The 23660-nt window shown below is 43.1% G+C and overlaps 2 protein-coding genes across 4 annotated transcripts in view; one reads left to right on the top strand and one right to left on the bottom strand.

The window, feature by feature from the left end:
* Positions 1 to 5116, top strand: part of COG2 (component of oligomeric golgi complex 2) — a 34261-nt gene extending 29145 nt beyond the window's left edge. For both annotated transcript variants that reach the window (XM_072856317.1, XM_072856316.1), the window contains 2 exons: positions 2863 to 3043; positions 4676 to 5116. In XM_072856317.1, coding sequence (XP_072712418.1) covers positions 2863 to 3043; positions 4676 to 4777 — 283 coding nt within the window. In that variant the 3' untranslated portion in view covers positions 4778 to 5116. The remainder of the gene's footprint in view (positions 1 to 2862; positions 3044 to 4675) is intronic.
* A 3755-nt stretch (positions 5117 to 8871) lies between these two features.
* AGT (angiotensinogen) lies at positions 8872 to 19417 on the bottom strand. 2 transcript variants are annotated; one of them, XM_072857982.1, is made up of 5 exons: positions 19310 to 19417; positions 16098 to 16917; positions 12001 to 12265; positions 11377 to 11521; positions 8872 to 10513 (listed from the first exon to the last, which is right to left on the bottom strand). In XM_072857982.1, exons 2-5 carry the CDS (start codon positions 16888 to 16890, stop codon positions 10322 to 10324), a joined length of 1395 nt encoding a protein of 464 aa, XP_072714083.1. In that variant the 5' UTR covers positions 16891 to 16917; positions 19310 to 19417; the 3' UTR covers positions 8872 to 10321. The 2 variants fall into 2 exon arrangements, with proteins under 2 accessions (XP_072714083.1, XP_072714084.1); XM_072857983.1 differs by having other exon boundaries at positions 19306 to 19368.
* Positions 19418 to 23660: the final 4243 nt, after the last annotated feature.

Genomic DNA, 23660 nt, shown 5'->3' with positions numbered 1-23660 from the left:
GGTCCAGTTTTCAAGAAACTTGAGTTCTATTTTCCTTTGACTTTTTTAATGTATGTAATGATTATCCAACTTTTTTGTGGTTTAAAAAAACCCCCACCTTTGGATTTTTTTAGCTCTTGAAGAGCTAACTGTTCACAGTTTAATAAGGCAGTCATAAAGCAATGCTTTCTTTAATAGATCTGTTTCCTAGTTAGTATCTTGAGGACTTCTTGAGCATGAATATCCATCTGCATTAAGTTCCTTAATGCATTTTGTTTCTGTCTGTCTGTCTAGCTGTATGTTAAATTCATACTGCTGTGGGATGTTGCATTGTGTGAGTTCAACCAGTTAAACTGTGTAACGTGAGAAAACAATACTTGCTTTTGTTTGGAAGTTCTGGCAGATAATTTCACTGGATACTCCCTACTTCTTGCATTATGGACAATTTATTCTTTGTGTCAGCTGTAATTTTATGTATCTCTGTAATCTTGCTTCAGACTAAAGAGTCCCTTTGGCCTATTTTGATGTTTCCTCTTCCCATCTTTATAGCTGCTGTTTGTGGTTTTCTTTGTCCTTTCTGGTCATAGGTGGTATGATCAGAAGAGTCCATACAGGTTAAAGTGTGATGCTGGTGACTTCTGTCTGTCCTTACATGGTTTTCCTAATAATTCTTAGCATATTGTCTTGTCTGTTGGCTGCTGCTGAGCATTGGATTGATGTTTTCTGAGAATTAGCCATGTAACGCTGAGGGTTTGAATTGTAGTCAGAACATGAGTTTTGTCCTGCCTTTCGCCTCCCTGATGCTCCACTTCTGGCACCTCTCAGTTACTTATTAATGCCCAATGTGTCTGCAGCACTTTGCAGTAATTTTTTTGTTTTTTTCAGTATAAACTTAAAATTATAAGACAGTTTTGATACTCAAATATTCACTAACTGTCCTTAAAAATATTCTTAAGTATTTTGGACAGGGCTAAGCATAGCTTGGTCTGGATTCTACTGGTCACATCCATTTTGCACAAAAACTGCTTATTCAAGCTTGGTGTCTCTTCTTTTAACCAGTTATTAGTCCATAAAAATAAGATAACTTTAACCCATAGCAATTATGTTTAAGTAACATTGCTGAAGAACTCCAAAAATTTCTGGAAGGTCAAGTTGCATGCTTGTAGAGCTAAAATATCTTAGAGTGAATTCTTGCCTGTCTGTCTACCTCTCTGTGTCTACTAAGCCTTACTTTTAAAGCTTCAGTAAATCTGGTGACACCACACAAAGTAGCTGTTCTGTAGTTCCTTGGATCCATCCAGAGCTTTTTTTTTCCCCCCCAAGAAGCAGTTTCTCACTTTCTGTGTCAGTGTTACCAAAACTGACTTAAGTGCTAGGTTAAACACAGTAGCAGTTAAACACAGGGGTAAGTTTGGCAGGTTCATTTGTTAATTCCTTAGATCTTTCTGTTGAATTCTGTTTTCATGATTTATTGTTACTATTTTTTATCAGTTTGTTTTAAAATGTCTTACCCTCACTGAACAAGAGAAGAGACAAAGAAGCTGGATTTCTTAAATAGAGTAATATTGTAGTTTCTTCATTGAGAATGCAGAGGCAAGTAATTAATTTAATCTCCTGCTGTGACAGTATTTCCTTCATCCAAATGAGAAGAACAGAAAAGAGCATAAACTCTGGTTAAAAATCACTGAGGACTAAACTTGCTTAATGGCAGATGAACTTCCAAGTACAGCAGAAGTAGGAAGACTTCACAAATGAGTGGGACTGGGAAACACCAAGATAAGAAAAGAGCACGGTTGACTTTTATTGGTATACTTTTACTTTTTGTAGAATGGTATCTCGAAACAGTTTCCATGGTGCTGGCAAGCACTTTTTCTTTAGCCATTCCTATCTAATTATCTCTTTAAAAAGCTTGCCAGCTTTCTGTTTCCTCCCTGTTTAAAAGTAAGCATCGGGAAGACTCTTTTAACTTCCTTAATTCTTACAGTAATAGTTTGATGCCTGTCATGGAGAGGCTTTTTGAAAGTTACAGATTTTAGCAAATTATAGAACATAGCTCAGTCTGGTCACTTCTCTTACGGATCCCTTAATTTCCCGTTGTTGCTCTGTTTTCTCCTCTTAGCTGTTCTTAACAACTCACTATCCTGGGCATCTGTTAGTTAATTTATATGATATTTAGGCACTTCCCATTTAGGCATGGGATTTCAGTCCATAAGGCTTTCTGAAATTTTATTGATTAGTTGATTTGGTTACCTTGTTTGATGCTATGCTTTCTTTAATGTGGATCCCAGTATGTGGGAAGTGATGTTTTATTCCATCTATAGAATTTCTAACTTGGCATTAGTGTTCTGAGTTTTCCTGCCAACTTCCTGAGAGTCCTGTTTAGATCAGTTTCTTCATTTTAGAAATAGGCATTTCTGACTGGTGTGCACTTGCATGCTCTCATATACACGTACACTTCTACAACTTGTCTAAAACGATGTATTTTTTGGTCTGTCAGGCTGTTATTCTTGTCCTGTTTGTAAAAGGAATTTTACTTAGCACTCTATTGGTTGTAAATAGAGGCTGATTCAGAATGTTTGAAATTGAGCAATTGCATTCCTTGGTCTCTATTGAGTTCAAACATCTTGAACAGGTCAGAAATGTTGTGATGAGAAGGAGGCCTCAACACTGAATGGCAATCTTCAGACTGACCTCTAGAACTAATGATGGAAATACTGATTAATTGATAATGATGGAAACATAAGTAGCTCCCTTGCAAGGAAAACCATTCGTCCTAGCATTATTCAGCATTTTTCTCAGGGCCAGTGATGTACTGATGTGTATGAAGTAGGCTTTCTGTAAAAGTGTAATTTTTTTCTTTCTCATTAATCTTCCTTAATTTAGGTATTATGAAACTGTATCTGATGTGCTAAGTTCTGTTAAGAAAATGGAAGAGAGTCTAAAAAGGTTGAAGCAAGCCAGAAGAACTGTAACTTCAAACCCTGTTGGTACAAATGGGGGCATGAGTGATGATAACAAAATCCGACTGCAGCTGGCCCTAGATGTTGAGTATTTTGGAGAACAAGTAAGTCATGAGAAACAGGTTTGTTTACTATTATTACTGGTTTTGGAAAGGAGTGACATAGAGGAGGAAAGGGAAGCTTGACTTACTTTTTTGGTCTTGAAAACTTTGTCAGTGTGGTTTTGGTTTTGGGGGGTTTTTGCTTTGTTTTTTCACATCTGTATAATGGAGGTGACTTGAGACCTTGGTGATTGTAGATACCACTTGAGCAATGCATGCTTTCCTGTCCTTTCTAATACAAATGCAAAACTTGTATTTCTTACTATTCAAAATTCAAGTACTGCTTAGTGCTTAGAAGCACAAAGGAGAAACACTGTGGACAGATCAGAGGGCAGGGACTTTCCTTAGCTCTGATGGAAACATCTTTATGGCCCTGCTTTTGTTTGCCTTCTCTCTGGATATTTCCAGCCTTGACTTACTGCATAGTCAAGGGTCTATTCCCAAGAGCTTTGAAGATGTTAGCCTTATTTGTTGTGCTGCGTAACTGTAAGTTCCTTTCAGTGCCAAATATGAAACCTTAAATAACAAAACAAATAAAAGAAGAAAATATTCCAGGAAATGTGTTCAGTAGCTACATCAAATTGTGCAAGCATACGGTTTTGTACTGATTTATTTCTGAAAATTATATATAGAGATAAACAAACTTCCAAGTGCAAGTCCGTATCATTAGTTGCCGAGCAGTTGTCATCAGTCTTATTTATGAGCAGATGCTGTTGATTCATTATAACAGGTAGATAAAGTCTGTCTGTGAGCAGATGCTTTTCTCATATCTGAGACTTATCACAAAGGAAGAAGATTTGAGTGGAAGTATAGAAATCTTACAAACAAGAACTGTTATTTGGGTGGTTTTGGCTGGGGTTGGGCTTTTGTTCTTTTATTCCTATTATGTGCACTAACATCACTGCAATGTGAATTTAAGCTGAACTGGGATAGACTATTCATAATCATTTAGGAGCTGTTTTGGTACATGTGAACTTTATAAAAAGTTCCAGCAGCAAACACCTTTTCAGAATCATTTAATTATGGTTTTATTTAGATCCAGATTTTTCTTTTTCAGTGCACTCTTAGTTTTCTCATGGCCGCATTTTTCTAATTGTCAGAGCAATAGATTTCCTGGGTAAGAAATGACTCGTAGCAACCTCTCTATTTGTAGAGTTGTTTTCATCCCCCAGGAAGTTCGAGGCTAGAACCATAGGCTCTTGCAGCCTATTGAAATGCTTTCATCATCATGCTGTTGGCTGGTCTTGGATGTATTCATATTTATCTTTAAAGTTTTGCCCAGAAACCTCATTTGGGGTTTGAAAAAATTTCAGTTGAAATCAATGCATTAAAAACAAACTTACAGCCAAGTTTCTCTTTCTGACTGTTTCATTGGAAAAATTCCAGCTGGCTTTAGTTACAAGTTGCCTAGAAGATGGTTAAATATTTTCCTCAAGACACTACATTAGCTGGAAAGACTTAACTGAGCAAAGTTGAATACAAATTTTTTTTATAGCGTGCACTATATGCAGTTGTGTTTTTTGGCCGCACGTCGATGCAGGACAAAACAGAGGCTTTGCTAAATGTTTTAAGTAGAATAATTAATGAGCTTTTGATGTTTTAAAGAAAATTAATGTTTCTTCTGTGTCTTTTTAGATACGAAAGATGGGACTGGAAACAAGCAACATAAAAAGCTTTTCAGCCCTTACAGAGCTGGTTCTAACAGCCAAGGACCAGGCTACAGCGGAACAGTCCTAGATATTTTTGAAAGCATGTGATTGAAGATAAACAATGTCCCTAAAAGAAAGAGAGAGAATATAACCCTTCTTTCTTTTACCAAATAAGTAGCAATGAAGTGCTTCCTAACATATCTCGAGCAACAAATCAGTGGATCTTCTGTCAAGATAGGCTTGTTTCATCAAAAGACTGAGAATTTACCATAGTTTTCCATTATATGGAAAGCAATCAAAAGTTCTAAACTTTCTACTATAGAATAAAAGTGGGAGGAAATGTTTTTTTATTTTTGTTGTACATCTAAAAATGTAGAAGAATGAACTTATATGATGAAAATAATCTGTAATAAATTGTCTTCCTAAGTTTTGATGTCCCATATGTTTTTGAATCAAATGTATTCATTGATGGCTGTCAAAAGCTTTCAAAGGGACTTTATTCCAGCTCTTCTGGAATAAAGGAAGTGCTCACAGAATAGGAACCTGTTATTTCTTGTTACTGCTTTGCACTTAGCTGCTTTCCCTCGTCATGGAATATGGTTAGCTCTTGTTTGGGTTTTGAATGTTTTCATTTTACTGATTTGTTTTTTTCATGGACCTTGTTGTTGAGAAATGCTGCATAAAAAAGGCTTTTAAAGTACTTCAAATTTCAAAAATAATTTCCAGTATCAGTATCTAATTTACTGGCTGTTACATTCAGGCTACCTGTTTTCCTTCAAACTAAAACTTAATTCACTAAACTAGAATTTATTCAGAGTTGGCATATTTCTGATTTGTATTATATTGTCTGTTAGAATTCAGGGGAATATTTTGCCTGAATACATGTAGAATTCTCGTAACTTCAAACCTAGTTACTTCAGTACAAGGTGCATCTTTTCTATAGCAGGAAATTTGAAAGTGTTATTAGGGTTTTAAATGGTAGAAGGATTAACAAAGAGCTCTCTTGAACCTAGAGTGATTTGCCTATTGACACTTCTCTTTTATATGTGAGGGACAGGTAACTGTCTGGGGACAGTAGGAGGTGAATTTGAGGCTTCCAAATGAGAGAATGCACTGTGTGAGGGAAGGAAGGTTTTGTTTGTGGTTTTGTGTTGTTTTGTTTCGTTTCTACCCTGTGAAAATTTAACACTGAAATTCTAGTTCATGTTTATTAATTAAAAGTACCCATTTCTTCCTAAAGTATTTAGAGAGCATGGGTCTTAATGAGGGAGCTGAAAAAGATGCAGATCTTCCAGGTACTTAGAGATACGGAGTTCATAGCACATGGTTGTTATGTAGCATTGAAGCTGTAGTGAGCAAACCTTTCACAGCACTAAGGCTTTTATTTCTCACTGTTGGAGAATTTACCATATTTCAGTTGAGAAGACACGACTATGTGATCGCTGTGCTTTTCAAGCGATTAGGATAGGTGATTATTATGACTTTTTTCTAAAATTAATTTTATGAAGGGCAGTGGGGAAAGTACTACTGCTTAAAATGATGTTGGTTCTTCTTGGATTCAGTCTGAGTAATGGAGAGCAGGATTTGGCTCTTCTAATTTGCTTAGCATCTCTCTGTTCATGGCAACATATACAATTGAGAGAGCATCCAAATTTATTGCTCCAGAAAGAAACAGCAAAGTGAACTAACTTGCCAGATGTCTGTTTGTCTCATTCAGTGATGTGGAGATCCTCAGCCAGCCAAGGGCTTAGGTACACACTACTGAATGAACGTAACTCTTACTGCTTCTGAACAAGAAGTTTGTTGTCTGTATTATATTTTTCCAGGCTGCTAATTGATGAACGTAGAAATCTTGGTCTCCCTGCACCTCTTCATTTGCTTTTATTAAGGGTCAGGAGTAGAGACATCTTGCTACAACTAGCTACTGTTGTTTTCAACGATGTTTTCTTATTTTAAAATGAATGTGTAAGTTGTAGTCTGAGACTGAGATTGTAGTATTGTAAATGCGTTGTGCAACTTCTTATTTTGGAAGGTGTGTATCTCTAAAAATTTAAATTTCTATAACAGCTGTCACAAAAGTAGCAGATTTTGAGATCTGTGGATACTTAGTGATTGAAGATTGAACAGCTTTGTTTGTAACCCCTAAAATCAGGGAAAAGGATGCAGTCTGTGTACCAAACCAAAACGGCATGAAAAGGCTACTTGCCCTTTTGTTGCACGTGATTTCCCACATCTTCCTGCAATAACACCACTTCCTATTTGTCATCGTCAGCTTGCTGAGTATACAGGCTGAAATCTGTTCTTTTCCATTGAAGACCAGCTTTAATTTCAGGGCAGGAAATAACATTGTATAGCAAATCAAAATTATTGAATGGTCCTACGATTGCTGTAAATGTCTACATCACTGGTTTTATGTCAGTTCCCCATCTTTTATTTTTGTTCACTTGAATAGCATTTAATTTTCTTTCCGTGGAATACGACGTTAATTAAAAATCTGTGTGATACTCCTGTTGAAAGAAGAGGTGTGAATTGGCTTTGTCTTTGGTAAAGTGAATTTTGGCATTTTCAAATACTGTGGATCAGTGAGGAGGAGAGGATCTACCATGTAAGTAAGCATGTTCTGATAGAGATGTCTTCTGCTACTAATCCTCTTTCTTCTATTCCTCAGATTTTTTTTTTTAAGTGCACTTCACTTTGTGACAGTAATGCAGATTTTGTGCTTTTTTCTTCTTCCCTTCTAGGACTTCTAGAAAACTTGCTATGCCTTTCTAAGTGTGGAACGAATTTAGCTGGAAGAGGTTTTGTATAATAGTATTGAGGAGGGAAAGAGTGGTGGCATGTTTTCCTCTAAAATAGTAATTGGATTCTCAAGTTTGTGGGTTATACCAGAAGTGGACCAGAATGTTTTAACCTCATCACCTAAAGATAACTAGCAATATGTATATTGGGCTGGACCACTCAATATTGATTAATATTTGCTCTCCTTTTTCCATCAGCAGTTGTATTTTCATGCTTGAACTGAAGGAATGAGGAAGCAAACTGCCTAGATTTTTTTTGTTAAGCTTATCAGCATAATTGTCAGCTATGCTCAGGGACAAACTGTGTTGTTTTGATGAAACTTAAAAAGCCTATCCTTGTCTTTGTTTTCTTTCTCCAAATCTGTCTGTTAGAGCATGATTGTAGGTGCTTCATTCACTAGACTGTTGAGCTGTAGACTGCAGCTGAGACCTCAGTGTGTGGATGATGCTTAGGATGCTTGGAATGTGCATCGTGTGCCTGGCAGAGGAGTTTGGTGGAACTGGAGGAGACTACTGGAGGAGAGTGAAGAGTATAAAATGCCATAAAAATTTTAGATGTAAAATTGATGTCAGAAACAAGTCTGAGGAGAGGATATATTGTTGGGGAAGTAGAGAGATTTAGTTGGGGGTTTTTTGGGTGGGTTTTTTTTTGTTTGTTTGTCATTTGAGAGGTTTTTTACCATTTGACTATCTAGGAGAATGGGTACATGAACAGATAGCTTATCTTTTTAGTACTGTAGCACTTGCTCCAGCACCTCTCTCTTCCTAGGCCTTGCTCTGGCCAGTATACTTTTAGTTCCCTGTCTCCGCCCTTTCTTCCTTCCTTTTCTTCTCCAGGGTGTCAGTGGAGAGGTGCTTTCCACCACAAAGTTTATTTTCTGAAAAGTGTTTGGTTTTGTGGATAGTGGGTTTTGTTTGTTTTTCTGCCTGTAACCACTGAACAGGGTATGGAGTCCTCCACCAGCATGCAGCCCCCACCTGTGAATAATGGCATTTTGTCCCAGAACTTACTGGCAGCGTGGCCAGGGGCTCCCTTTCATTATCCTCCATCTTCATCATAGAAATGGAGCATTTTGTGGTCTTAAATTTTATTTGTGGCTGATGCTACCTTCCAACTTTAATGAGTAAATGGGATAACTTTTAAATTAGTATGAACACTTGCAAGCTGCCTCTTTCATGCTTACAGCTATATCATTGGCTGTACTGCATGACAATTTGCAACTTACTGTCTTAAAAAACATAAATCTGACTCAGAGCAAATTTCAGAAGCCAGAACAATGGATATGGTTATGGACATAAACCAGACTGAACTGTGGCAAAGCAACTTGGAAGTGGTTTTATTTGCATCTTTCAGTCTCTGCATATTTATAGTTAATTGCTTCTGTATATAATACAAGTACAGTATTTAGATGTTAGAGCATCTGGAATACATACAGTATAATGGGATAAATACGTGGATGCTATATCATAGCACTTGAAATCCTAGTATTCTCGAGAGTGAGTTGTGTAATTAGTCTTTTCCATTAAGCTAGGAGGATCTGTCATGGATCTACATCACCGATAGCAAGCCACCGGCATTAGTGGGTTTGGATTAGATAGACATTTGGGCCGCTGTGGGTGACAGTGAGCTACCGTGCTCTGTAGGATGCATCTGGCATCATATACCAAAGAGGTTTGCAGTTATTTTCTAAACGCCATCAGTGCTAAAGACAAATCTAGAGACAAGAGGTGGAAATCCTTGTTCCACTGAGAGGCTTTCCTTAATACCAAGATTTCACTTCTGAATTCAAGAGTCGTCTAATAACCTGTTGTTCCAGTTTAATGTTTCAAACCTTTATGACTTTGTTAAGAGTTGGATTGGACCACTGAAACCTTTTTATTCATGTATAGCAGCACATCCACCATTTATACTAGTATAGATTATTGCCATTAATACTATTTTTTAAGAACATATGGTTTGGATATGTTAAAGTTTATAGATCTGGGCTCTAACCAGTAATGTTCTTTTTCACTAGAAGGCTGTAATAAATGCCTCTCAGGTTAGAAAGTAATCCAAGGAATGGAATTGTATTGGAATAGTAGGCCTTCCCCCCACCCTTAAAAAAAATCAAGAGATAATTCTGTCAGGCTATGAGAATTTATCCATCACAGTTCATTAATGCTACCAAACTCTGGTTTTAGTTTTTCCATAGAGTTAGGAAATGAACTTATCCATCTGGGCTGCAGAAAGAAGAAACTTCCTCTAAATGTGTTTTTGCTTCCAAGGCAAAAAATCTTGTCTCAGCGGGACAAGCGAAGCCTGCCCATGCTGTTGGCAGCATTTTAAAGGAAAATGTTGTTGATGAAGCTAGAAATTTCTGTGGATAACTGTAAAACTTTCACTGTAGTGTAAAAGAGGGTCTCTCTTGCAAAACTGACCAAACTAAAAATTAAAAAGTGACCTCTTAAGGAACGAAGCGGTCCTTTTCTTTACCTTTCTTTAGTAAATGCTGCTTGGGCTTATAAAACTTTTTTTTTAAGCCAATGCCCTGCTGGCTACTACTTTGTCCCCACTGCATTGAAAAAGGGAGCTGGGGGCAGCAGGGAGACAAAAATGGGAATAAGGAAAGAAGAGAAGCTGGAGGAAGAGTTTGAATTACCTCACGTGAAATAGATGAACAAGGATGAAATGTTGCAATGGTTTAGCTTTCGGAAAGCTATATTTCAAACACTACCTGCTTCATCTCAAAGCTAAGTAGAGCACTCAATAAGATCATAAAAATAGCTGATGAATAAGAAAAAGGTGATGGGAAATGTGCATCATTCCCCTCCCTCCCCATGCCCCGTGCCTGCATTTAAACCCCGTGCAGTGGGTTTGTTATTCTGCCAAGGAAAAGCATTGCCCTTGACTTCTCTTCAAAAACAGCTAAAAGGAATGGCTTGTTCAATGTTACTTCCAGGAACACCAAATCTTCCTTCTGAGCTGTGGGGTCTTCTGGCTGATCTGTTCCATCACTGGTCAGTTTGAAAAAGGCTTTATTTATTACCTGTAAGGCAAAACATATGGGTAAATCCAGAGTCATCAGAGCATGATAGGGAAGAGACGAATGAGGGTTTAAGTGCTTTCTAGCTCATGAAGTAATCGGTAACTTAGATCAGTTGTAAGCAGCACAGGATAGACTCCATGGATGCTTAAAAAAGACCTTGGAGTACTTGTTCCATAACATGGGAAAATGCTCTACAACTGCTTGTACACTTGGGCTGTATGAAATCCTGGTACCCTTGAAGCCCCTGACAGAACTTCCAAGGTAGGACACCACCTAAGAATAAAATTAAATAAAAGTAAAGGCACTCAAATTATACTTCTGGAACATAATTTGCCTTCTTTTTATGAGACAGCCCTCTCCTTCAAGCTCGCTCTTCTTCCCCTTGGGACTTGAACGCTGGAGCCTGTCTTCAGGTAAGGTTGTGTGTTGCATGCACGTGCTCTGCGTTTGCGACTTCTGGGAGTAGTCCCAAAGCAATAGGGGATTATCCTCAACAGCTCCGCAGCTGCAACCTCTACCACTCGCTCCAGCTGTGGTGCCTGGAGGTGCGTGAGCTGGAGGTGGTAACGAATGCAGTCTAATTTGTACTCAGAGTACCTAGTGCGCTCAGACCTTAAACTTCATCTCTCTGTTGCACGTTATGTTTGCTGCAGTGACGAAATTGGCATAGTTTAAAGCAAACCTGTTCCTGCTGATGGGTTAATCTAAAAAGTATTCACCATCATTCAGTCACCTGGAAAGTCCCCTACTAGCGTGTGCCCCACGTGGCTCTGACTGGTTTGTTCTAGGTAAATTTATACAGTTAAAGAGGCTGAAACTGAGCAGGAGGCATATTTTTTAAATGCCAGTGATGTGTGCTGTACCTTTCCAACTGCTAGATTGGCGTCGCTTATTTTACTGAGATCTGCCCCCTTCCCCAGCAGTGCAGGCAGTTCCATATCTGCAAGAAGCTCCTGTAGATCGGAGCTGCCTTCTATTGTTAACTCTGGCAGCGTTAATTTAATTTCTCTGCAGAAAAAAGAGAGAGAGAGACAAGTGAGTGCATGCTCTCCACTATGAAAGCATGGTGTTTGGGCAGTCCTGGGGAACGGGCACATGCAAACAGCCGCAAGAAGTGCTCAGTATGTGGGGACAGACAGCTACCAAGGGCTGATGAGCATCGTGTTACTGTTTCCAAGTGGGAAGTCACCCTAAATCTGCCCCGGCTATGCTATTAAACGCCAGATCATCCCACTTCATGGGTTCTGTGTTGTCAGCTATGGAATAGCACTTGCTCATTTCCTTGAAATACCCCCAGATAAAAAGCCGATCCCACTGAAGTCGAGCTCCCTCGGGGTAAGGCCCCCTGGGTTTGCAGGTGTTTCTCTCTGTGCTCCGTGTTAAACCCTCCCTGCCAGGGTCTGCCCCCGGTCAGCAAGCAGGCAGGCCTGCGCCGTGCACCCTGTCTCCTGCGTGCCTACGAGAGGGTGCGTGTGCCCGAGCCCTACCTTGGGGACAGCTGCTGAAGCCAGGCCGAGGACTGCAACGGCAGCTTGGACTCCACGTGCTCCAGGTCGCTGCCATTGATGGGCTGCAGCAGCACCAGCAGCGCGGTCTTGCTGATGGGGACTTCCACCATGGAAAAAGTCCCACTGGCATCAGTTTTGTACTTGAATGACCCCGTGACTGACGACATAGGGACCAAGACCTTCGTGTTTGGATCCACCCAGAACTCCTGAGGTTCTTTGAGCTGGGAGGCTTCCTTAATGTTCACTGAAAAACAGATTGAGAGAGAAGAAATTGATTCTTCTCGTTCTTCACTCCTCCCCTCTGCCCCTTAGCAGGTATATATGTTTGTTTAAAAACAACAGACTGTGCATTAGACAAGGGCTGTGTGTATAAAATTATGGTTAGCTACTGTAAACATATGTATCCTGCCTTTAATATGCCTTCTGCTAGCATCAGGCAGAGGCTGGTGCAGGCTCACAGCGCAGGGACTGCGACCATCAGGACTGTGGCCAAAGCTGCTGTAGTTCTACTGGCTTTGTCCTGGGCACAGTACTTCTGCTTGCTTGGTTGCCTGCTTCCTCGCAGGCTGCCACGTGGCTCCCAGTTGGCTCGTAGGCCTGGGGGGGGCTGCTTGGATTTCCTCTCCATCCCTCGAGTGGCGGTGATGGCACATTTGGGAGCACATCCATCAGGGACAGCCCTTGCTGCAGGAGTGCTCTCAGGCAGCCGGGTGGGCTCGGGAGAGGGAAGGCAGTGCAAGCTCTGGCTGAGGTCCCACCCTTGGCGCTCTTCTGAAGCAAAGCAATGGGGAAGGTAGTAAGCATAACACTGAAGTGTTGATTGAGCCAAGGAGGTTAAGAAGGACATACCTGAACACCTGCTAAACCTTAATATAAATTTCTTACCCAGTTCACAAGTTTGGGAAGCCTTGCCCTCACCTCCCGCTGCTTCTGTGCAGCTTTGCATTTCAACGTGTTATCTGCTCACTGCCATAGATCAGTGCTGCTGCCCAGTTAGGCAGATAATCCTGTTGGCATTAAAGAAACTACTGCCATCAGCGAGAAGGGCAAAGATCAGAAATCTCGAAATTGCTGTTTGGTGGAATTAGGGAATTAGGAAAACGGATATATATGTTGTGGTAAAGAAAGGACCTCCTTGCATTAAAGTAATTAATATTGGTATAAAATAGGAGCTGGTCTAGCTGTACTGTTAACTAGTCTATTCTCCAACAAATCCAGATAAATGCTGGACCTTAACATACTTAATATGTGGTAAGTGGTTTTGCATAGGAACACTTGCCTCTTCAATGACCTTGCATAAAAAGAGCATTTAGGTGCTTTCACCTTCTAGAACTTCACCAAAAAGAAGCAGCAGGTAGGAGATGTGAAAGGTGTAAGCAAAACAAAGAATAAGGAGGTAGAGTCGTTCACCTTTTTTCTTATTTTCTAAGAACAAGGGATGCAAGCAGAAAGCAGAAAGGAGCCACTTTCACAGGGTCTGTATAACCTGCAGAATTTATTCTCACTGGATAGCAACAGTCAAGACTGTAACAGAGTTAAATAAAAGGAAAAAAAGAATTGAGCATTCGGATAGCTAAATGTATCAAGGTGGGATAGTAATTGGTTTTAAATAGTCTCGGAAAAGATACTGCAAAATTTCAACGCTCTGCTATTGACTTTGGGATGGAGCCCATTAATATTGTGCCAGTTGTGAACCATGATAAATCAGCACCCCTGTGTTCGAAACTGCTCCCTGTGGCCTTCTGCTAGGTGAGGGTCTGGACATCCGTGCCCTCAAATGTGTAACTAGGTGCGCATTCCCCTGAAAGCACTCTAAAAGATGTTAGTAGTCTTAATATTTGTTTCTTACAGCATTTTTTAGGACATGGGAGAGAGATTTTTACTAAAGAAGCCCTGCTTTTTGCCTCAGACACCTGGAATGTAAAATGAGGAAAACGGAAGATGATGAACATCCCTTCTATAGGAGGTGATAGCTGATACATTGGAAGAAATGTTTTTTTACAGTGAGATCTCTTATATCAGGACACAGAAGCTGTAGGGTTGGGCAACCTTTTGGCAACCACATCAGAGCAGGGAAGACACCTGTGTCTACAATATAGGGAAGATAACTGAAGTGAAAAAGGCTGTCAATCACAGAGGGAAGGTGTAGCCTGGGAGAGTAAAAGAGTACCTGCAGTACTGACTTGGGAGTACAAGAAAGAAATGTTGGACCTCTGCTTCAGGTGATCTCCATGTTCTGTAATACAGGCTTTATGCCAGCCTGTATTACTTTTTACTTTTAAAAAAAAACTAAACAGCAAAAAGCATCCTACCAGATTTCTAGTTAAAACTGAAGTTGTTGAGGGTTGCTTGTTCAAAAGAGAGTTTAAATGGGAGACGGTAAAGGCGCTTAAGATTGTGCAGGCCCACAGTGCTATTTTCAGTTACTAGTTTGTAATTATCTTGCAACTGAAAAAAAAAGAAGTAATCTATCAGTAAAATTTTCACCTGATGTTCTGCATTGGATTCTAAATGGCAGTCCCTGCTCGGCAGCAAGTCTACAAATGTGAAAACAGCTGTATGCAAGTGAACAACAGTTGAGACCATTGGAACATTTAGCTGTTGTTTTGTATAGATTTCTGTCATTTTATCAATCCTATGGCTGTCGATAGCATCTCAGGAGCATCTATAATGTGTTTCAGACAAAAAACCAGTACTTTTTCCTTTCTGCAGCTATAGGGACAGACATGGAACATGACAGCATCGGCTGTCATGGTTGCCCCTCCACAACCAAATAGCAAAGCAAATGCTGAAGTCATCTGCTGTGTTTATTAGAAGAGAGTTGTTTATCTAATTCATTTGTTCTTGAGACAATTTTCTCCATCCCACATGTGGAGACTACACCATCTCAAGTGCACCCTTCTGAGAGAGAGGAGGTAGTAGAGCTGACCCAGTGACTCAGACCCTCAAGCATGTGTTCCTAAGCTAATAAAATTACAAGTTTCCAATACAGAAGAAGAGGAAAACATTGTGCTGGTAAAGGAAAACCCTGCTCTTGTGACCATGCCCAAGTCTGTAACACGAGAATTATTTTTGCAGTATCATCTCTATGCTAGACCTTATACTGAAGAGAAAGGTGATGCTCATAGCTCCCTGAGGAGTTGGGATCAGTTAATGACAACACCCATGAAAGGCAAAGAAAACCTGATATCCAGTTTACAGGTGGGAAGATGAAGGCAGAAGAGCATTTAATGGGCACCAGAGCTCTGCTTTAGCAGTAGAGGCCCACTTAGAAACTTATGGCTCACTGCAAGTTTTCTGAAATACAGTCAGTGGTAGGCAAGCTGTCCTACAGCATGCGAACTCTGGTATTGCATTCAGTCACAAAGATGTTGAAAAGCAGCTACACTCAGAAGAGGAGGCTCAGTTGTGGTACAGGGGGATTTCTGGGACAGCAGTGTGGAATGACCCTAGGTAATTAAGAGATTGCCTTAATTCTTCTAGTTTTGTATATGCTCCCTGCTTCCATAACTGGTAGCTTGTTTGGTTGCTTCCTGAGCCAGAAGTTGCCTCCAGACTTCTGTGTTTAATAGCCACTAGGGGAGTCATGTCCATTGTATTTTTTAGCCTTTCTTGAATCTGTACCTCCAGCTTGTTACCCCAAGCTCCCCTGTGGAAATACAGGGTCTGGGGAAAGGTCTTTCTTTGGCTTGCTTTAAACCTACTTCCTGATCGTTTTTGCCAGAGGTCCCTCATGACTTTTAGTTCCTTTGCAGTCAGAAATGCTGCACAATCCTCTCTTATTCACCTTCCCACACCTTTCCTAATACTTAGCTTCCTGGACAAGGAAAATTTCTTGGAGGCCATCTCCCTCCCCCTCCTCCCCCTTGCCCTTGCTGCCCCGTGGCAGAGTGCAGGCAGGACCCCAGCACAGCGGTGGGGAGCAGGGCACTGTACATGGAGCAGCGGTCCAGCCTTTCATCTGAGCCTTTCCCTCTTGCTGCTGGCCAGGTGTGACCTTGCTTCCTTCCCGGGAGCAGGGCCGCTGCCCATCCTCCACCCAGCCTGCCTCCGAAACGAGCAGTGCTGCCTTGTACCTGCCAAGCGGACGTCCACCGCAAACAGCAGGTTGGTGGACGGATCGATGTCTGTCAGTAAGCACTTGCTTTGGCCCTCACTTTTGGCCTCCACGAAGGCGTTTATTTGCTTTGCTGCCTCGCTTGGGTTTGTAAAGTCAACAGCTCGGGCGTAGAGAGCATCAGCGGAGGGGAGCAAGTCCTGCACGAACAGTTGGGATAGAGGTACGCCGGGGGCAGAGAACAGGCAGAGTGTCTTGGAAAAGAGCAGCTCCTCATCCCTGCTCTTGATGAGGCTTTCGATCGTCCTCAGGCTGGAAAGGACTTTGTGTCCATCCACCCTGGAGGTGCAGTCAGGGTCTCCAGAGGGGGGAACAAATCCCAGCAAACGCTGCAAATCAGCTGCCGTCTGGTTTGAGGCACCCAGGTAGAAAGACACCAAGGAGCCATAAAGACTGGTTGGGGACAGGAGCACGTTTTGGCCCTGCTGCGCTTCCCGCAGCTTGCTGTAAAACCGCATGCCCAGGATGTACACAAAGTCCTTCAGGTAGCTCAGTTTCTGCCTCCCCCGGCCACTCAGGCTCAGGGCTTCCAGCTTGCCCTTGTCGTTCAGGTCGTCTTCATAGGCAGGTGTGGTTTGAGACTCGATCGAGACGGGAACAAAAGTTTTCTTTCCCTCCTGGACCAGGCTTTCCAGCTCCTCACAGGTACTCTTGTTGAAAGAAAACAAATTGAAAGGGTGGACGTAGACCCGGTCACAAGTCACTGCGGTGAGGCACGCCAACAAACGGAGAAGATCTGCTGCCAGGTTCATGTCAAAAAATTGCTTCCACTGTGTCTGCTGAAAGAAAAAGTGGGGAGGGAAGAAGCCTGATCAGCGGGCTGTAAATACAGTTTCTCTTACTCACAGGACGAGGTGCTAGTGCTGCGCTGGAGTTACAAAGGCAGGAATTTCAGTATTTAGTGCTGGTTGGTCTGGCTCTGCCCAGGGTGAGATGGCCACCAGTTTCAATGGTGGCAGGTGGGGAAACTCTAAGCACAGATGTGACTCCATTACCCACTGCAGTACCCTAATGATTTAGCACGGGAAGCAATAGGGTTGTGCACGCTGACTAGTTAGGCTTGCAACCTAGAGTGTGTTGGTTCTGGCAGAACATTATAATAATGCAAGTATGTTCCTCCTGGGACCTGGTCAGAGCTATCTCTGCAAACTGCTGCACTAAATCTTGCTGACACACAGACGGGCTAAGCGATTTGCCTGCTGTTACGCAGGAAGTGGGTTTGGAAACCAGGTCTCTTAAGGTCCGACCACTGAACAATCCTGCTTTGAATGTCTAGTCAGCATAATACTTGGCACTAGCAGAGCATTTTGTGTTTTCATACCCCAGTGCAAACATTCATTCTAGCTTCTGGGCAAACGGACTCAAGGCTTCCTTATACAAATGTGCTAACACTGAAACCGTTTTCATAGCACCTTTTTTATCTGAATACAGAGTTAGAAGGGATAAGCTGAGTTTTACTCTACTGGACAGGCAGTCTTCTCCTGCGGTAAAAGACTACCTGCTGCTCTTGCTTTTCCTGACAAGAGGTAGAGACTTCTACTGGATGTGGATGTCACCGGTGTTTTGGCACAAAGGATCTGGTGCACGTTGGGAATGAGAAAGTCATGGGCACGCATACACACACACACATACATACACACATGCATGCAAACACACTGACAAATTTTGCATTTTTATAATTCTCACTTTTCCTATATCCCATTTTTTATAACTAATAGCTCTGCTGTACCTTCCCCGGATTTCTAGTATATGACTTTGAATTTGTGTATTTGAAATCCAAATGTATTGGAAATCATGCATCTATAACACTTACCATTGGCCAAAATGCTGTTGCTCAGAGCTCTGTGTTTATTCTACTAGTCATTTCTTGTGTATTGTAGCTCTGTTCACCCTCTTTTTGCCTTTTCCAAGCTCTGCAGAGCTCATTGAATGGGCAAAATGCTAACAGCCTTGCCAGTAACCAAGCTCCGCTCTCCACCTTCTTTCTCCAAGATTTTCTGAGTCACGCCAGCCTGTCAGGTATTGTAATTCTGGTAGCCTGAGCCTTTTGAGAGGACGCGGTGCAATGTGTCTTTCCCTAACACTTTAATTTACACATGATGGAAGTGTCTGGGTTTAAATCCAGCCGTTCAAGACCTGTCACCTTCCCAGCCTGATTTACGGTGTATAACCATATTCATTTCACTCAGGGATCCCCAAGTGTTTCATGCCTAATAATACTCTGGTTTGCAGTATCACCACTCTCTTGCAAATACAAAACTGAGATGTGCAGATGCTTGGTAATTAGGCATACCTTGCTAAGTACATATGCCTGCTAAGCCACACATCTACATTCCCAGGCCGTAGGCTCCTATCTAACAGCGTGGTTTCCAAATGGAGTTTCTGCTGTTGTGATGGTTCCTCAGGATGTCTGAGCATCTTCCTAGTGGGTGCCTGTGGGTCAGGCCTGAAACTATTTGCTCCCCGGAGGCATGCAGGGGAGGACCTCCAGCCCTGTGCCTTCATCAAGGATTGCTCTTCCCCATTAACTCCCATCCCATCCTCTAAATTAGCGTGTAGGCAGCAGCAGTCGGCGCTGCCGTCGCCTCTGCTCCTGACATGTCTTCGCCTCCCTGGCCCCGCTGGCAGCAGGTGACATGCAGCGCTGCAGGGCTTCCTCGTTCCTTATGACTGGTTAAAAAATTACCTTGGGAGGTGTCTTCCCAATTTCGTCGTCACAGTTAGCCCAGCCACTGTGCATTTCTAGTCTACTCTCTGCATTTTCCAGATTGGGACAGCTCAGGAAAACAAACCAAAAAGCCACGAATTAGAGGCACTGCCCTTCCCACCCCGTTCTCGCCATCATACAATTCTTTTGAAGCGTTTTTTAATTCTTCCTGTAGCAGCAGTGAGGATGACCCTGTGCCACCTGGTCAGGCTGTGCCATTAGGCACTGCTGGTGCCCGGTGGCTACTTCTCTACACCTGCCAGAGCCACCACGTCAACTCTTTTCTCATGAGCAGAAACAAGAGGGGCAGCTCTCACTGCCAGCACTTGTACTAAGCCCCATCTGTGGAAAGCCAGCGTGGCTTATTTCCCTAAGGAAGTCAGCCCAGAGCCTTTCAGAAAAGCACAAAAACTTGAGTTGAAAAATTGGCATTCAAAGTAAATGCCGTAAGCATGCTTACTCGCCTCTGTCCTGGTGTGTGCCGTCCCCCCTCGGGCAGGCTCCTCGCGACACCTCTTCCCCCTGGAGCAGTCTGGCGTGATTGCTGGCGGACTTACGTCCTTTCCCTGGGAGGGCCCTGCTACATGTCTGCAGTGGCATTGCGCAAAGCTACTTTACATCACGGGCTGGGGGGCCGAAAAAAGTTAGCTCAGGCCAGACAGGACCCGATGAAACCTGAGCACGGCTTAACACCGGCTGCATAGAAAGTTCCAGGGATGAATACACAACCTTTAACCGGGCCCAGCACATCAGCGTAGCCTGCAGTTACACATTCACTGACAGACACGGGCGTTTTACTATGCAGAAGAACCGATTATAGGAGCTGAAAATAACTCGGCTTGTTTTGTGCCAGACTCAAAGAAATGCAGATTTCTTTGTACCTGTATTTGTTGTACCGTCGGACCAGATTTTCTTCTTCTCAGATAAATTGCCTTTAATCTCTACCTTGCAGCTTGGGTACCCGTCAGTGAGTGGGACATGTACGCTACTGCAGAGTAAAATGATTAAACTCTCAATTTTTACCCTTTCTTTCCCTCTTGACCTATCCAGAAGATCAAAAGTTTGTTCTTTTTCCTCTTCAAAACAAAGTGTGTTGAAAAGGAGAGGATGAAAGCTAGATGGATTAGTTTGCCAGAGCCACATCACTGAGACATCATCCCTCCCAGTCTTAGCTTCCCAAGTCCTATTTGGCAAAAGGGGGGGGAGATTCGGAGATGTTTCTGCTGCTTTTGAAGTGGTCCTCCAGTTTGGCATGCCCCTTCTTCCTCGTTAAGCAAATAAACAGTGAATCAGACCAGGGACGATGCAGTTGGGTTAGACTGGGTCTCGCTCGGTGCCCCTGTTATCGTTAGTAATTAAAATCCCATGGCTCTAATGGGAGTAGGGCTGATTTGACATCCATGCCCTGATTTTAGAGGGCCGGTCAGGCATGGCTCGTACTGCAGTGCCCAGTTACACGTTGGCTTCAAGGAGAGAGCAGAGGGAGAGGGATGTTTTCAGTGCACCTGGGCAGTCAGATCTGGTGGAGTTGAAGGTGGAGACAGGGACAGCCAAGTCCTGCCGGCCCAACCGCTGTGTGCCAGGTGACTAATGCCGAAGGGATGGGAAATTTCTGTCTCTGCAGCCCTGCTTTTCATTTAAACAATCTGATTACCTTAGCTTTAATGAGGTCTGAAAGCGGTTCTGGCTTAAACAAACAGCTTGAAATATTTAAGGTGTTTTGTCCTCTTGCTGCCGGAGCATCTCAGTCGAGGAAGCATCAGGCAACAGAACAGTCCCTGAGCATTTGTACCATCTCCAGATGGCTATAAAATGCATACAGCCCAGCCATGGATCCAGGCAGCGGGAGAAGTAGTTCCCCCATTAAAAATGCATTTTGTTCAGCTAAATGCTAAGAGAACGACCTAGGTTTCGGGCTGCAATCCCCCTTTTTTCCCCTCTCCCCCGGAGAGTCCTTCCCGCAGGCAGGCTGGGGGAGAAAGCTGGTCCCTTAGAGGCCGGTGGAGGTGCGGGTGGGATGTGTGACAGCACAGCCCAAACCTGTCTCCCGCACCTCCACCCGCGTGGGTCCATGTGAGGCACTAGGCACCAGCGGTGTGCACGAGCAGCCAGCCCACGGTGTGACTGTGAGCTATAGCTGGTCTGCTGCATCCTCCTAGGTGAGGCTTGAACACAGGGAAAAAGCAAACCCAGCCTGATACTCTCAGTATGAGGACACAGGAACCAAGGCTGTTTCAGTGAAAGGCACCTTGTGCTCTGTGAAACACTGAAAAGTATCCTTATTAACAAGAATTATTGACTTTGGCTAATAAGCTACAAGTGATGCTAATAACATATACAACAGCTGCCAGACTTACGTGTTTACTGTGGACAATAAACACTGGAAGGGGAAATCACATAACCTGCAGCCACTGCATTTTTCTTCCTGAAATCATTATGCCTCTATGCATGATTCAGAAACGCTGCTCTAGCACCCGGAGGGCCTTGTTGTTTGGGTATCTCCTGCTTCCAGCTCCCCCGCGGTCCTTGACCAAGTCATGCTGCAGCTCCTGGTGGTCTCCTCTCGCTATGGGCACCAGCCCCAAGGTAGGCATTCCTGGCTGCAGGGGATGCTGCCCTGCAGAAGAGGGGGAGCAGGAGGCAGCTAAACGATTACTCCCATGTGGTGCTCTGGTGGCTCTGTCACATAAAGGAAGTTCAGGTTTTAGTTGAAAGTTCTCCGGGTTTTCGGCCAAGTCGACCTTTGGGGCTCTTTTGGTGTTTGTGCACTCAGTTCTATTGTTTTCTGTCAAGAAAAAATTATCCATATCTTTGGGGACCGCAGGAGTCTCCCCCCCCCTCCAACTCAATTGATAAAGTAATTGAAATAAAATAGCCAGCTTTCTCCAGAAAAACCATTTCACCAGAAAATGTTCAACGATCCACTTTCACCACAGTGCTCCTCCTGCTTCAGGCCACTGGGAATTTGGCTGGCCTCAGTAATGAGAGAGAACCTTTGATTTCAGCTTACGTTCACGCCCGACTACAAAGCTCAGGCACCCCCCCCAGTTTGCTGGTCCCTCATGCTCACTCGATTAATATTCCCCCATTAAGATGCATCACGCACTTAGTGCACTTCTTAGATCTTTGTCTTTTATCTTCACACAGTTTCTACAAAGGAGAAGCTTTCAGATTATGAAGAACATACCCTGCTACACCTGGAACGTATTTTATCCTAGTAGGACTTAATCACAGTTAGTCTTTCATTTTACTTCTGAGTCTTTTTTAAGCGGGAGTACACAAGCATTATTCCAATTACTATATGTGGACCCTTTTGTCGGGCTTTTTTTTGTTGGGTTGCCATGGCTTTAGGAACGAGCGTGTGCTTAAAGATAGAGCTTCAGTTTTGGAAAGAAGAGAGTCTCTATCCTGCCCTTCGGCTCCGTTGTCCGAGGATTTGGCTCTCCGAAGAGAGCTGTGCCAGAAAACCTGTGTCGGGCCAAATTTGGGCGAAAAGCTTTCCGGCAACTAGGAACCGAAAGCAAGGCAACCAAAGCAAGGCTGTTCCTAAAGGCATCCCCTGTGCAAAGCAAGCCCAGGGCCCAGGCATGTTTCCTAACGAATCTTGCCCTGCCACAGCCACAGTAAAGGTACAACGAAACACAGACGTCTCAAACCTGCTCTTCAGTGAAGAGGTTCGCGCTCTCCTTTCGCCCCACTCTTCCCAATTTCAGGGGGGGACTCGGCTCCCCCTTTTATACCCCTTCTTGCATAAGCGGGGTCCTCCCCTCCTCCCTCCCTTCTCCCCCCACTGCCCTCATTTCCCTTCAAAACCTGCCTCTGTTTTCCCTGCTTGTTATTCATGGTCACTGCTGAGAGGGAGCAAAGAGGGGTGGAAAAACACTGGTGCTGCAGTTACGGGTTCCCTCGCAGCCCCACTCCTCATCTCCTTTGCTCTATTGACATCTCTATTGAGAAGTGCTAACGGGGAAGCGCTCCCCTGCCCCGTGAAAATTTCTTGGCAGTGGTGCTGCTAGCGCTACTTCGTGTAAATACCGTCAAATAGGCTTCGGAAATTTTAACCCTGGCAGAGGAACACTAACCCTACAGTTGGCAGCGAGTAATTCAGTCTTGAATGGGAAAATTATTTTGTCTGAGCTAGAATTTTGATTGATCAGCCAGGCGGATATTCTTTTGCTGAAGAACATCACGTCTCCACTCTGTCGAAAAGTGTTTTCATTGATCCAGATCATTCTGGGAAAAGCTGTATAAAATTCAGCACTTTGTGTGCTGACTGTAGTAAATATTTTATTCTGTTTTGTTCAGTTTGTTTTCCAGCTTTCCCAAATTTTGCGCTGAGATCTGAACTCAAAGGGGCCAGATGTACTCCTGTGACGATGTTCTTGTCTCCTGCGAGGTCATGGTGGGAGTCACGGAGGAGGGATAATAAATTACTCTGCTCACAGCCTTAGACCACAGACCTTCACATGGGCTCTTCCTAGGTTGAGCTGGCATGTCTGGCCTACATAGATTATGAATTAATATGTGGCTAACTGAGACATAATAGCATGTACCTGGTCATATATCATTCATTACTAAATTTGAGGGTTTCTTTTTTTAAGACTAGAAGCACCTTGAGTGAGAAGTAGGCCATGAAGAGTTCGTTTATACAACCTGTGGGTTGACCTTGGTAATCATAAACCTCTACACCCCATCAACATTCATAATGTTCCCTCTCTCTTCTGCTTTGGTAAGGGAAGACAGCGTGGGGCCTGGACAAGGCACCCAATGGAGAGGGCAAGCAGCACTGGGAAAAGGACAGGAAGGAAAGGAAAA

This window comes from Ciconia boyciana, chromosome 3 (genome assembly GCF_034638445.1).
Source record: "Ciconia boyciana chromosome 3, ASM3463844v1, whole genome shotgun sequence".
NCBI classification, from domain to species: Eukaryota; Metazoa; Chordata; class Aves; order Ciconiiformes; family Ciconiidae; genus Ciconia; species Ciconia boyciana.
Note: the sequence above shows the minus strand (reverse complement) of the source record. Positions and strands in the feature narration are given on the sequence as shown.